The sequence below is a fragment of the Telopea speciosissima genome, chromosome 5 (assembly GCF_018873765.1).
Source record: "Telopea speciosissima isolate NSW1024214 ecotype Mountain lineage chromosome 5, Tspe_v1, whole genome shotgun sequence".
NCBI lineage: Eukaryota > Viridiplantae > Streptophyta > Magnoliopsida > Proteales > Proteaceae > Telopea > Telopea speciosissima.
The window spans coordinates 26,570,842-26,583,935 of record NC_057920.1 but is presented as its reverse complement, the minus strand read 5'-3'; the positions used below and the strand labels follow the sequence as shown (position 1 = coordinate 26,583,935).

Below are 13,094 nucleotides of genomic sequence, written 5' to 3'. Positions count from 1 at the left end.
CCAATAAAAATAGTTAAAAAATCAAATTCCGAAAGGAAAAAAAGTCAACACCCCAGTTCAAGAACAAAAACTGGATTTTCGGCGATAGGTGCAATTTTCAAACTTTCTAATGCAACTGGATTTTGACAGCATTCGTGCACACCGAATTAAGTTTGACCGGTACATAACTCTTTCAATATAAATCAGATTTTAGCAATCTTGGACTTGTTGGAAAACTTTCAAAACGGTCAAACTTAATTCGGTGTGCGCGAATGCTGTCAAAATCGCTCTGAATGGAAATAATTTTTTGGACATCAAAACAAATGAATATTTTACCGCACTTTTGGTTTTTAGCAATGTTTTACCATAATAAGATTTATGGAATTTTTAGATTTGAGAAAAACCCCAAGATTAGAAAGTTGAAAATTGCACCTACCACCGAAAATCCAGCTTTTGTTCTTGAACCTGGGGTTGACTTTTTTTCCTTTTGGAATTTGATTTTTTAACTATTTTTATTGGATTCAAATGGGGGGTATTTTCTTATTTATGAATAATATCTTAAGTAATTAAATGATATTAGGCATAATTAAGTGTCTGTCTTGGTTCCTGGCATAGATAGGTGTTTGTATACCAAAAATTTCCAGCAAGATCTCGAGATCTAGCACTCATGTAAAGGACCTAGATGGGCATTTTCCTATGTCAAAACAAGATCTCGGAGAGATCTCGCCGAGAAAATGCACTTTTAGAATGCGTATATGATCTCGACTCGAGATTTTGAAAAACCGAGAAACTCGGCGAGATCTCACGAGTTCTCGAACCATGCACACCGCAACAAAATGGTGTGGCCGAGTACAAAAACCGCCATTTGTTAGACATTACTAGGTCCTTGATGTTTCATATAAATGTCCCTAAACTCTATTGGGCTGATGTAGTGTTAACTGCTTGTTTCTTGATTTATCGTATGCCATCCTCTGTTCTTAACAATAAAATTCCATTTAATATTGTTTTTCCTGATCGGGCTGTTTTCTCTCTCCCCCCTCGTGTTTTTGGTTCCCAAATGTTTTGTTCATGTGCTTCGCCCTGGTCTTGATAAATTCTCTCCTACGGCCATCAAGTGTTTATTTCTTGGTTATTCTCGTACCCAAAAGGGTTATAGGTGTTTTGATCCTGTCTCTCGCCAACAGTTTGTTTCTGCTAATGTTACCTTCTTTGAAAACTCTCCTTATTTTGCTGGTCCTTCCAATGTTGTTGATGTTGATATTGATATTGGTGATGTTGGTCGTGTTGTTGTTGAGCCTGTCCCTCCTCTTATTCCCTTAGTTGCAAATCCTAGTTCCCTGCAAATATAAGTCTACATGCGCCGTACCCAACAGCAGCCGTCGTCACTGCCACCTCAACCTATTGTGGCTGCCCCTCCACCGCCACCAGCTGACTCCTTGCCTACGGATCCAACTTTAGACATTGATGATCTACCTATTGCAAAGAGGAAAGGTACTCGCACTTGCACTCAGAATCCCCTTTACCCGTTGGCCAATTATGTTTCTGTTTCTCATCTCCCACCCCATAATCGTACTTTTGCTGCTACATCACATTCTACTTTTATTCCCACCTCTTACATGATTGTCTTATCCCACCCATAGTGGAAACATGCTATGGATGTGGAGATGGATGTCTTGGTCTCTCGTAAGACTTGGTCATTAGTTGATCTACCGCCTGGTAAAGATCTTGTTAAGTGTCGTTGGGCGTACACGATTAAGTACAATCCAGATGGCACAGTGGAGCGGCTCAAAGCCCGTTTGGTTGCCAAGGTGTTTACACAAACCTATGGGGTCAACTATTTTGAGACCTTCTCTCCTGTTGCGAGATTGGATTCTGTCTGTATTTTGCTTTCTTTGGCGGTCAATTTTGATTGGCCTCTCTTTCAGATGGATATGAAGAACGCCATCTTATATGGTGATCTACAGGAGGAGGTGTACATGGAGCAACGTCCTAGTTATGTTGCTCAGGGGGAGGATAGTGTCCGGGTTTGTCGCCTTCATAAGCCAATTTATGGACTGAAAGTCTCCCCGTGCATGGTTTGACAAATTCAGCAGTGTTGTGGCTGGTTGTGGGTTTTCTCAGTGCTATTCTGATCACTCTATCTTTGTTAGACGTCAGGGGTCTAACGTGGTCATTTTAGTAGTATATGTCGATAACATCATTGTTACTGGTAATGATGCTTCTGGGGTTGCACAGGTGAAAATGTATTTGCATGATAACTTCCAGATCAAGGATTTGGGTAGCCTCAGGTACTTTCTTGGTACTGAGGTAGTTCCAAGTTCTCGAGGTCTTAGCCTATCCCAGAGGAAGTATGTTCTTGATTTACTTGATGAGACAGGAATGTTGGGTTGCAAACCTATTGATACTCCTATGGATCCCCATGTCAAGTTTGGTGCTTCTGATGACAAGGAATTTAGTGACCCACATCAGTATCGACGCCTGGTCAGTAAACTTATATATCTTACAGTTACTCGTCCCGATATCTCTTTTGTTGTGGGTATTGTTAGTCAGTTCATGCAAACACCTAAGCAAGTACATTGGGATGCTGCTTGTCGCATTTTACGCTACCTCAAGGGTGCACCAGTTAAAGGGCTGGTTTATTGTCGCCATGGTCATACCAGCATTGTTGGGTTCCCTGATGCTGATTGGGCTGGTTCTGATGGCGATAGAAGATCAACTACAGGTTATTGTAATTTCTTTGGAGGTAATTTGGTTACTTGGAAGAGCAAGAAACAGACCACTATTGCTCTTTCCAGTGCTGAGGCTGAGTACAGAGCTATGGCTCATACAGCTGCAGAATTGATGTGGGTTCGTTCTTTTGCTCGTGAGCTTGGTTATTCCAGTAATCAGCCCATGGAGATGTACTGTGATAACCAAACTGCCATCTATATTGCCAACAACCCCGTTTTTCATTAACGAACCAAGCACATTGAGGTTAACTGAAAATTTTGTTCGAGATGCTGTTCAGAAGAAGCTAATTACTACTCCTTTTGTTTGTTCCCAGTTTCAGCTTGGAGATATGTTTATGAAGGCTTTATTTCGACCTCAGTTCTTGAGTGGTTGTTCCAAGCTGGCCTCGGTGATGTCTACGCTCCAGCTTGAGGGGGAGTGTTAAGAGTTGTCGATTAGGTTTATAGGTTTCTGGGGGTATTTTAGTCTTATTTATGTTTCTAGTTTATTCTATTGTCTTAGGGGTATTTTGGGGAGTGTATATGTAATTCCTTTGCTACTGATTTTATAAATAAGATTGCCCTCCCATTATTTGTTTTCAACCAAATCGTAAGGGAGTTTACCCTCTCAATCGATCTCTCTCTCTTTCTTCTTCTTCTCTTCTCTTCTCGACCTTCTTCTTCTTCTTTATTCTTTACTGCTGATCAGACTTAGGGTTTTGTTCTGTTACAGATCCCATGGGTTTATTTTGTAATTGGCCAATTTATTGGGCCTAAAATATGGGTAGAAAGTAGGAAAACGGGATTTACTTCCTTAGTTTAGCTAAAGTCCTATTTTGAGTTTGTTTTCTTTATTATTTCACTTTCTTAGTCAATTTAGGTTACCTTATTAGTTAAGGATAGGGTTAGGCCTTTCCTTTGTAGTGTCTAAGTCTATTTTTGAGTCTTCTATATAAGTTTGTAAGGGAGGCCAGCATTGAACACGAATTTGATCAATGAAATATTGGCTTTAGCCTTTGTTAAAAATCCTGAGATAGGTTGGGTGAGATGCCCAGGATGAGCTGAGATAGCCATTCCCCTCGCCAACCCCTCCATCGATCTCCAATCAAGCTCCATTCAAGTTTCAATTCTGCTGTAGCCGATATCTTGAAGAAACATATTCAGTTGCTGGAATTTCTCTGCAATGTTCAATATATTTTCAAACAACAAGTCTGAAATTGAAATTCTGCAATTATTCTTCTTCTCTTCTAGAAGGTCACATGCAAGGTAATTTTTGTGAGAATTCTGCCCAGCCAAATCTAACCGTTAGAACCTGCGGAAATTTTGATCGAATCTTCCTCAAAACCTAAGAGAGACTTGATTCAAATTTCATTACCATCCACCGAGCCGATTGTCTGCAATTACCCTTTTACGTCTCAATCCTAATTCTACTAGGATTCCTCAATAATTTCAGATTTAGTCATATGATTTAACTATAACTTTCAGCATCTCTTCTCTCCCATATAATCCACACTCTCCTAACTTAACCCTAACATCTAATCCTAGGTCCCATCAAACCTTAAACCTTATTTCACAATTTCTCATATTATAACCTAGCCGAATTCCCTAATCCATAGCAGATCCTTTTTTTTTATTTTTAAACCCAAATATTACTTGGGACCCGGGTTGGCCCCTAAGGGTTTATTAGAATCCAGAAAAAATAATAAAGAATACAGGGGGGGACATACCACCTTACCCCAACCCACGACTCCAAGAGGACACACCACTCAAGAGTCAAGACAGCCTTACCAGCCCTTACATGATCAAGAAAGCACAAAACCTAGTTTCTAAGAACAGGCAAGCCTGCTTTGTCATCACGAAGGGTGCCCTCAAGGGGTCCCAAAGGCATGCTCCCAGGCTGAAACCTGGCAGATGTCTCAGTATCACAAGAGAGATTGGCCAACCAGTCTGCCGCCCTGTTGCTCTCCCGGAAAGCAAAGGACACATGAGCCCGCGTGGAAGCAACTAACTCCAAGATCTCCTTGAAACAGTACCAACCTCCCCACAATCTACATCTCTTCAGATTAACAACCCTGCCAGTTGTCCCTGAATCAGAATTTACCACCACATCCATTAATCCCATCACCTTGCATAACTTCAGCCCATCCCTTAGGGCCCTCAGCTCCGCCAACGAGTTAGTGCAGGGGCCATAAAAATTAGAGAAGGCAGCCAGAACATCCCCATTCCAATCCCTGATGATCCCTCCCCCGCCGCCCAGGCCAGGATTGCCGCGGCATGCACCATCCACATTCAGCTTAACCGAGACATAGGGGGGGCACCAGTACACTGGAGAAGGGTGTTTCCTCCTGGGGGGTGGAGCCGACAAACCAAAACACTGCAAGAATAAACCATCCCTAGTAGAACCATGACTACCAACCTTGGAAGGCTAGGGTAGCTCCCTCACCCAAGTCTTGATGCACTCTATTATGGAGCTAGCTGTCCTCCTCTTTTCCCCGTGCCTTCTGTTATTTCTTTCCTTCCAGAGTTCCCAAATGATCAGAGATGGCAGAATCCCTGTGATATACGCACTGAGGCAGTGGCAGCCCGCCATCCTACCAATCTAGAATTACATTATTTATGTTATGGGTTGGTTAACAATGCACCACCTTTGGTCTTGGCATTGCAGGATAAGATCTTCATGCTGTATCTAGGATTCCTTGCACCTCATTCTTTTTTTATAGAAACCATCTTTTTCTCAGAAAAAGATGCACAATAAAACCCAAAATAACGAAGTTGCTTTTCAGAAAAATCAATTCAAATAAGCAAACAGAGAAAATGACTTTAAGAATAAATGAACACATACTGTATCAACGTCCTCAGTAGCTGTCCAAGCAAATTTCGTCATGGGATGCTTTTCATACAGAGGTCTCTTAATCTTATCAAGAGCTGGCCAAAAGAGTTGGGCTTTAAGAGTGGTTCTCATTCATGAATAATGTACGACCAAATACAAAGACTAGTTGTTAGGAATGGCAATGGCGTGGGTTCTGTACGGGATCACGAATAACATAGCCACCACACTTAGAATATTGCAAAACCACGCCCAACATGCCCAACAAAACATGCATGAAGCTCCCTAATTTTACAAGGTACCCGGGACTGCTAACCATGGATTGAAGCGGCACAGGGCAAGTACCAGGGTTTAAAACCGGAATCGGGATCAAGATCAGTCACAGGCTATTCCAATCCGGAGTTTAAAAACCGGAATTGGGATCAGGATCAGTCCAGGCCGAATCCAACCGGGATCGGATCGGAATCGGATTGTAGTCTAGGGACACTATTGATTCAATTGGGATCGGTCCGATTCGGATCCAGATCGGCCAATCCGATTTTTATATCACTGGCAGGTACCCTGGGTTATTCAAATACATACCCAAGTACCCAACCCCATCCTGATAATGGTCATACTCCCCTACCCATTAGGGGTGGCACAGGGCAGGTACCTGCTTTAACCCACCCCATTGCCATTCCTACTAGTTGTAACATGTTTAATATAAAATAAGCTAGAAAACAAAAGAGGCCACATACAAAATATAGCTTCCTCGTTGCTTCTCGACTGGAGAATTCTGGCCTGCAAACCCTTATCCTGGCACAACAAAATATACATACTAGTTATTGATGAATATAAAAACTCAAAATGACCCAATAACACAATATAAATCATAAAACAACCTAGTGAAACAGACTGTAATTTGCTAGCAGTTCTCTCAAATAAAAGAAAGCTGGAACAATAAAAGAGTGATCAATAAAAGTGAACCTCACTATTAAAAAGAAAAGAACAATAGACATCCTAAAAAAGGAGATTCTACAACGAAACTTAGAGATCAAAAGGTATACTGAGAAGTACCTCCTTAAGGAAACTAATTTCTGACTCAGATAAGCCTCTCCTGTGGGGGGAGGGGGATTGAGAATAGAAGAAAAAGCTTTAATGTGGGAAAGTCGGAATAATCGATTTTGTTATAAAAAAAAAAAATGCAAGTACAAGAAAAATGCTCCAAGAAATGAAAACAGTCACATTGAGGAACTGCAGGATGGTTTAAGAAGCAGAAAAATTGGGTCAGACCTGAAACTGTCATCAACAACATTGATAGGAAATGTTTTAATTCAACCATGAAAAATAGCAGGTCAGAGATACACATAAGAACATTCCCAACAAATTGAAATGTACACCAATGATATTTAACATTCAAGCACTCTTTGATGAATAAAATTAGGGGTTAGGCACTTAGGATGAACCCAACCACCTGCTTAATGAGGAAATAATTGCGAAGAGGTGTACCACATACTGTTTCAAGTCCTTTAAAGACACAGATAGTAAAGGAAATGACGGATGCAGAATCATACGAAAACGATTTACATGGTTAGAAGCTAAAATCAGAACACAAAATGAACGGTTTCTCACTCCACAGTAACCCACGCAGCTATATACACTTATTCAGATATAGAAACAACCACAAAATAGCAAAATTGACGGTCTAACCACCCAAGGACAAGATCTTGTGCTTTTCAAGACAAGGCAAATTGTTTCATTAAAACCCCAGAGTGGTTGGCCAGAAAAAAATTTATTGTAGGAAGGACAGTATAGGATACACAATTTCCAGGTAGATCAACAACTTGTTCTCATGTTTTGTCCTGCAAATCCTTCCAAAGAAAGCTAAAGAAGAAAATGGCGAGAGTGGCTGCCGAACCCATATACTTCAAGCAAGAGTCTACATCAACCATTTCACCACAACTAAATGGAGAATTGTGTATGATGTGAAGGATAATTTATACAATATTTATAATATACAGAAGCACGAAGTAGTAGAGACAATTTGGCAACCAAATGGAGAACTGAGTATAATAGGCAGGATATTCTATTCCAGATTTATATTATTCAGAAGGACGATGGAGTACATATGTTTTGGCTACTTCCAAGTAAAATGCCATGATATAAAATAAACCGTAGTTAAGACTTAAGATACATTCACATCATTAATTTGGACAAAGACGAAGTTAAAGTTCTGTACTTGAATACCCACCTATAGCCATATTTAGCTCTTGATGATTCACGTTTGGGATTCAAGATGAAAATATTATATGCATTCTCAAGTTGAAGATATTCCACAAGATTGGTAAAAAGAGAATCCATAATATCAATATCCACTTGCCAAAGAATATCTCCACCATCCCTGAAAACGACCACGAAAACCAATCACAAAATGAGCAGCTTAGCCTGAGGAATCCAAGTCAAATCATTTGTAAGCATCAGCATACAATGAAACTGAGAATTCCAACAAAGTATAAATGAATTGTCAAAAGCACATAAACTAGAACAGCTTGGAACAAGGATTCAAGTATGGTTGGATTGGGCAGATAAGCAGACACCAATCAAACTGATAAATGCCGATACCTCTCAGGTTTGGGCAAAGATTGGTCATCATTGGCCAATCTGGTTCCCAATCCCATATTTGATTCTGAGTTTTATATCCTTGTGCCCTGTCACATAAGTGCTGAACCCAGGCACAAATTTCAACCAATGCATGATGAATGGAAGTCTGCCTCACTGAAGGAAGTCAAGAAACCAGACTTTTATATCATTGTCTTTTCTTTCTATTTCATTTACCATTTTACTTTTGATAGGAAAATAAAAACAAAACAATAGTATTTTTCCAGAAAGCATAATAAAACTAACTCTGAACAAAGTGTTACATTCACTATAGTAACTACATCAAAAAAGATAAACAACGCATAGTAACATACAAAATGCCAATAGGTTATTCACCCAAAAAAAATTGCCAATATGTTGAACCATACAGAGGAGATCTCCACTTAGTTCCAACAGTACTTCTTTCCACACAACTAACCTCCTTCCAATTATTCAGATCAGATTCAATTGGTCCAAAAATACTTGGGCATGCAAACACCTTATTGTTTGTATGCCTTGATTTTATTTTTTTTATTTAAAAAAAAATTGTGATGCCTTTTCTAGCATTTTGGTTAGATTGTGTACACTATTTAAATCACTGTCATACATTGTATCATCCATATGTAAAAGAGCGTCCCAGTGCCCGAGGCTCCCGCTACTGCAGGGTCTGGGAGGGGCAAATGTACACAGCCTTACCCCTCGCTTCACAGAGAGGCTGTTTTTATGTTTCAAACCCACAACCTGATGGTTGCAATTGCTTAACTCAACTGTTACGCTGAGGCTCATGCACTATGTACCATCCATATGTATTTTTTTTTTTTTAAGTGGCAGAAGAAGCAGCACCACCACGACTGCCAGAAGGAGGAGAGGCATTCCTATCCCCAAGTTGCAGGGCAATGGACTTGAGTTGCACGAGGGTGATAGATTCGGCACAGACAAACTGAATTCCTTTTTGTATAAAAGGTAGAGTCCCGCAGCCAGGGTTTTAAAACATATAATCGGTGACAGAAACGGCCAGTAACGATGCTAATTCGATTTTGATCGGAATCAGCTTGAATCGGTCTGAAAAAGCCCTAGAATCAGCACATTCAAGGAATATTCCAACGATTCTGGTGTTTTTATCCAGAAATCGGCCATATCAAATTGTCAGAAATCGGGATCGGTGACTGCCTATTCCGATCTAAATGGGGTGATTCCCAATCCGATTCGCTGATTCTTGAAACCCTGCTGGCAGCGTAAGATATTTACGTTTCATCTTCATCTTTTATTAAAGATAGAGTCCTTTAAAATTAAAATAAAGGACAAAAAAATGGCACTTTACAAATATACCCTCATTTTACATGACATGCCTAGGTGATGGGTCACCATATACCCCTATTTTACATGACATGCCTAGGAGACAAGGCACCTAGGCGCCTGGCCACCACCTTAGGTCGCCTTGTCGCCATGACTACTATGCTATGGAGCAGGCAACCTCCAAGCAACAGCCCTCCATTTTAAAAGGCCAAAGGAGAAGGTTCGTTAGGAGAACTAGAACGGTGCATATTCAAGGGGAAGGATTATGAACTTAAAAATGAAGAGAGTTTACATTTTATGTTTCAAATGAAGTCAAAAAATAAAGGAGGGTGCTTCAGTTGATGACTCAGTGGATCAGATTTGATGTGGGCAATGGAGAGCAAATTAAATTCTGGTAGGGTTTTTTGGTTGGGGGGGTGGGGGAGAGGAGTATCTTAGAGAATTGTTTCCCAGGCTTTACTCTTTGTCTACTAGGATAATAAATAAGACAGTCAATGAGAACTGGTAATTGAGAATGGGGGAATTAGGTTAGATCTTGGGTTTAGAAAAGGCTTGTGGGAGTCTGAGATAGAGATGGTTCAGGATTTGATCCAGTCTTTCCATGATTTTTATTTTCTTTTTAATCACAGGAATGCAAGGACAAGAGGGTCTGGCCACCTCCAAATCTTGTGTTGTTGCTCTTTAACATCACTTTCACCCCCGGTATGCAGTGAACCCTCATGTTTCTTTTCCTCATAAAGCTATTTGGAGACCTCATGTCCCCTCAAAATGTTTAAGGCATTATAAAGAGGTAGTGACCACAGATACCTTTCAGTTGAGAAAGAGACAAGTTTTGCCTCTCTCCCTTCGTATGCTTCATGTGTAAGGAGAATGGGGAATCTGTCGATTACTTGTGCCAGTGCCCCTTTGAAAGGAGGGTATGGTTCCATTACCTCCGTGTTTAATCTGGATTGGACTTTTTGCAATGATGTCGTGGGTCTAATATGGTTTTGGCCTAGGACCCTTTTGGTGCAAGAAGGAAGCTCTTATGGAGAGCTACTCTTTTGGCTGGTTTATGGTGCATCTGGGAGGAGAGAGATGCTAAATTGTTCAGGGATGAGTCTTCCTCAGAATCATTGGTGATTGAAAGGGTTAAAGTAACGGTTTCTCATTGCACAATGGCTGATTTTTTATTCAAAGACATCCCCTCTACTTATCTTTCCACAGATTGGGGAAACATACTAAGGTCATGCATCACAAGACAAAGAAGAGAGGCCTCATGGAATTCTCCGGTGACGGGGATGGTGAAACTAAATTTTGATGGGTCTTCTTAATGCAATCCCAGCCCTTCTGGAGTGGTTCAAGTTATTAGATCATAAATAGACTGGTTTTGAAGGCTTATCCGGAGCATATTGGTGAAGGAAACTCCATCAGAGCCAAGTTGTATTCGCATAGGATGGGATTCGAATTTGCTTTGAAGGACGGCTCTGATAATATAATTGTAGAGGGTGATTTGGCTACAATTCTAGCATGGGTCAAGTCCAACTCCGAAGGGCCTTGGAGATTATTGGCACATGTCCTGAGGCACATCAAGTTCTTAGCCTCTCAGTCTCAGATGAACTGCTCGTTCAGCTGGATGCTGAGAGCAGCTAATGCCATGGCTGATCTCTTGGCAAAGGAAGGAGTATTGAATAGGACATCTGTGAACTCTTTTCCTCTTCCTATTTAGTCATTGGATGTATTCCTATAATGTTGGGGGATTTTCTTGTTGATTGTATGTTTTCTGTTGTTGGGTCCTCCGGCTTTCTTTATTGTTGTAGTCCTTCATTTCTGTTTCAATAAAATTCATTTGTAATCTATCAAAGAAGTTAAAAAATAAAAAAACCATATTATTCTATTCAGTTGAGATGGCATTAAACGATAGATTATGTTTCATCAAGTTCAGCATCTCTGAATCATCTATAAAACCAAAACTCCTGGTGTTAACAAATAGGGGGACAGCAAAGAACTCTGAAATGTGTGCCCTTTGTGAATGCTTAAGGAGAATAGTATAAGAATTTCTGAATTTGGACTTAAAGTGCCACTTCCTCTTTCTCTCCAATTATGCCACCTTTATCATATTCATCCCCTCTATCTGATGTATTTTGAATAAATGATCGATCTAGCTAATACTCTTCCATCCACCAAATTAGAATCCCAAAAATACACCTCTAACTGAAAGTGGTACGGGATATGGAGAGGAGCAGTTGATTAGGTAAAGTTAACAAACAGTTAGTGGTCTGACATTCCAATATAGGGGAGGTAGAAAGAAGTGGTGGCTCAAAGTATATGAAGGTCATTTTTCTTACGGGAAATAGTCAGGGATGAATATGAAAGAGTAGGACAAGATCAGAAAGGAACTACGTTAACAGGAGTGATGATGGAACCAAATCAGGGTTTTTAATTGGATTTTAAAGAAGAAATAAACAAGCAAGGTGGCCGGTGCTTATCTTTTCTTTTTCTTTTTCTTTTTCTTTTTTTCTTTCTTTCTTTCTTTCTTTCTTTCTTTTTTCTTTTTTTTTTTTTTTTTTTTGGATTTTGATGGACTTTTGAGGATAGAGGTAATTAAAGAAATGTATGAAGGTGTATGGTGACTAGTGTGAGATCTGTGGGAGGTCAGGGCAAGGAATTCCCAATTATGGTTGGGTTACATCAAGGATCAGCCCTAAGCTCATATTTATTTGCGCTTATCATGGATAAATTAACCAAGAACATCCAAGACGAGGTACAATGGTGTATGCTCTTCGCCGATGATATTGTTTTGGTGGATGAGACAAAAGCAGAGATTAACGGTAAGTTAAAGTTGTGGAGATCGACCTTGGAAACAAGGGGCTTTAAGATTAGTAGATCAAAGACGGGGTATATGATGTGTAACTTTAGCCACACTATGATGGATGATGACATGGTGAAAATTGAGGAGAGAGATACCACCAAGTGACTATTTCAGATATCTGGGGTCTATCATACACAAAGAATGTGTTATAGATGATGATGTTTCACAAAGAATTAAAGTGGGATGGATGAAGTGGAGAGGTGCAATTGGAGTACTGTATGACCGACGCATTCCTTTAAAGCTTAAAGGAAAGTTCTACAGGACTGTTGTCCGACCTGCTATGATGTATGGGGCGGAATGTTGGGCAGTAAAGAAGTGCCATATAGTGAAGCTATGTGTTGCAGAGATGATGATGTTAAGATGGATGTGTGGCAAAATAGTAAGGATAAAGTGAGGAACGAACGTATTAGAGCTGATGTGGGAGTTGCCCCAATCAGCGAGAAGCTCCGAGAATGTCGTCTAAGGTGGTTTGGCCATGTGCAACGGAGGCCTGGGGATGCCCCAGTAAGAAGTGATCTGATGCCAATTGAAGGAGCTAAAAGAGCTAGGGGCAGGCCTAAATGACCATAGGAGAGGTTGTGAAGAATGACAGCTTAGTCTGGGTCTTGTGCCAAGTATGACCACAGATAGAGCCTTTTGGAGGGCAAGGATCCACGTTATCGACACCATGTAGCTGAGATTTTTCAGATTTCCTAGGCTATCCTCTTTCCTCTTATTTTCATTTTTCATTTTCCATTACTTACTTTTCTTATCCCATTTCTTCATTTTTAACCTGCATTCATTCCTCTTACTTTGTTTTTGAAAGGATCCATGTAGC

The 13,094-nt window shown here is 40.3% G+C and overlaps 1 protein-coding gene across 1 annotated transcript in view; it reads right to left on the bottom strand.

Moving 5' to 3' along the window:
* Positions 1-13,094, bottom strand: part of LOC122661706 — a 75,738-nt gene that overhangs the window by 27,534 nt on the left and 35,110 nt on the right. The window contains exons 7-10 of the mRNA XM_043857203.1: positions 7,745-7,894; positions 6,571-6,610; positions 6,252-6,309; positions 5,530-5,612 (exon numbers count right to left, since the gene is read on the bottom strand). Coding sequence (XP_043713138.1) covers positions 5,530-5,612; positions 6,252-6,309; positions 6,571-6,610; positions 7,745-7,894 — 331 coding nt within the window. The remainder of the gene's footprint in view (positions 1-5,529; positions 5,613-6,251; positions 6,310-6,570; positions 6,611-7,744; positions 7,895-13,094) is intronic.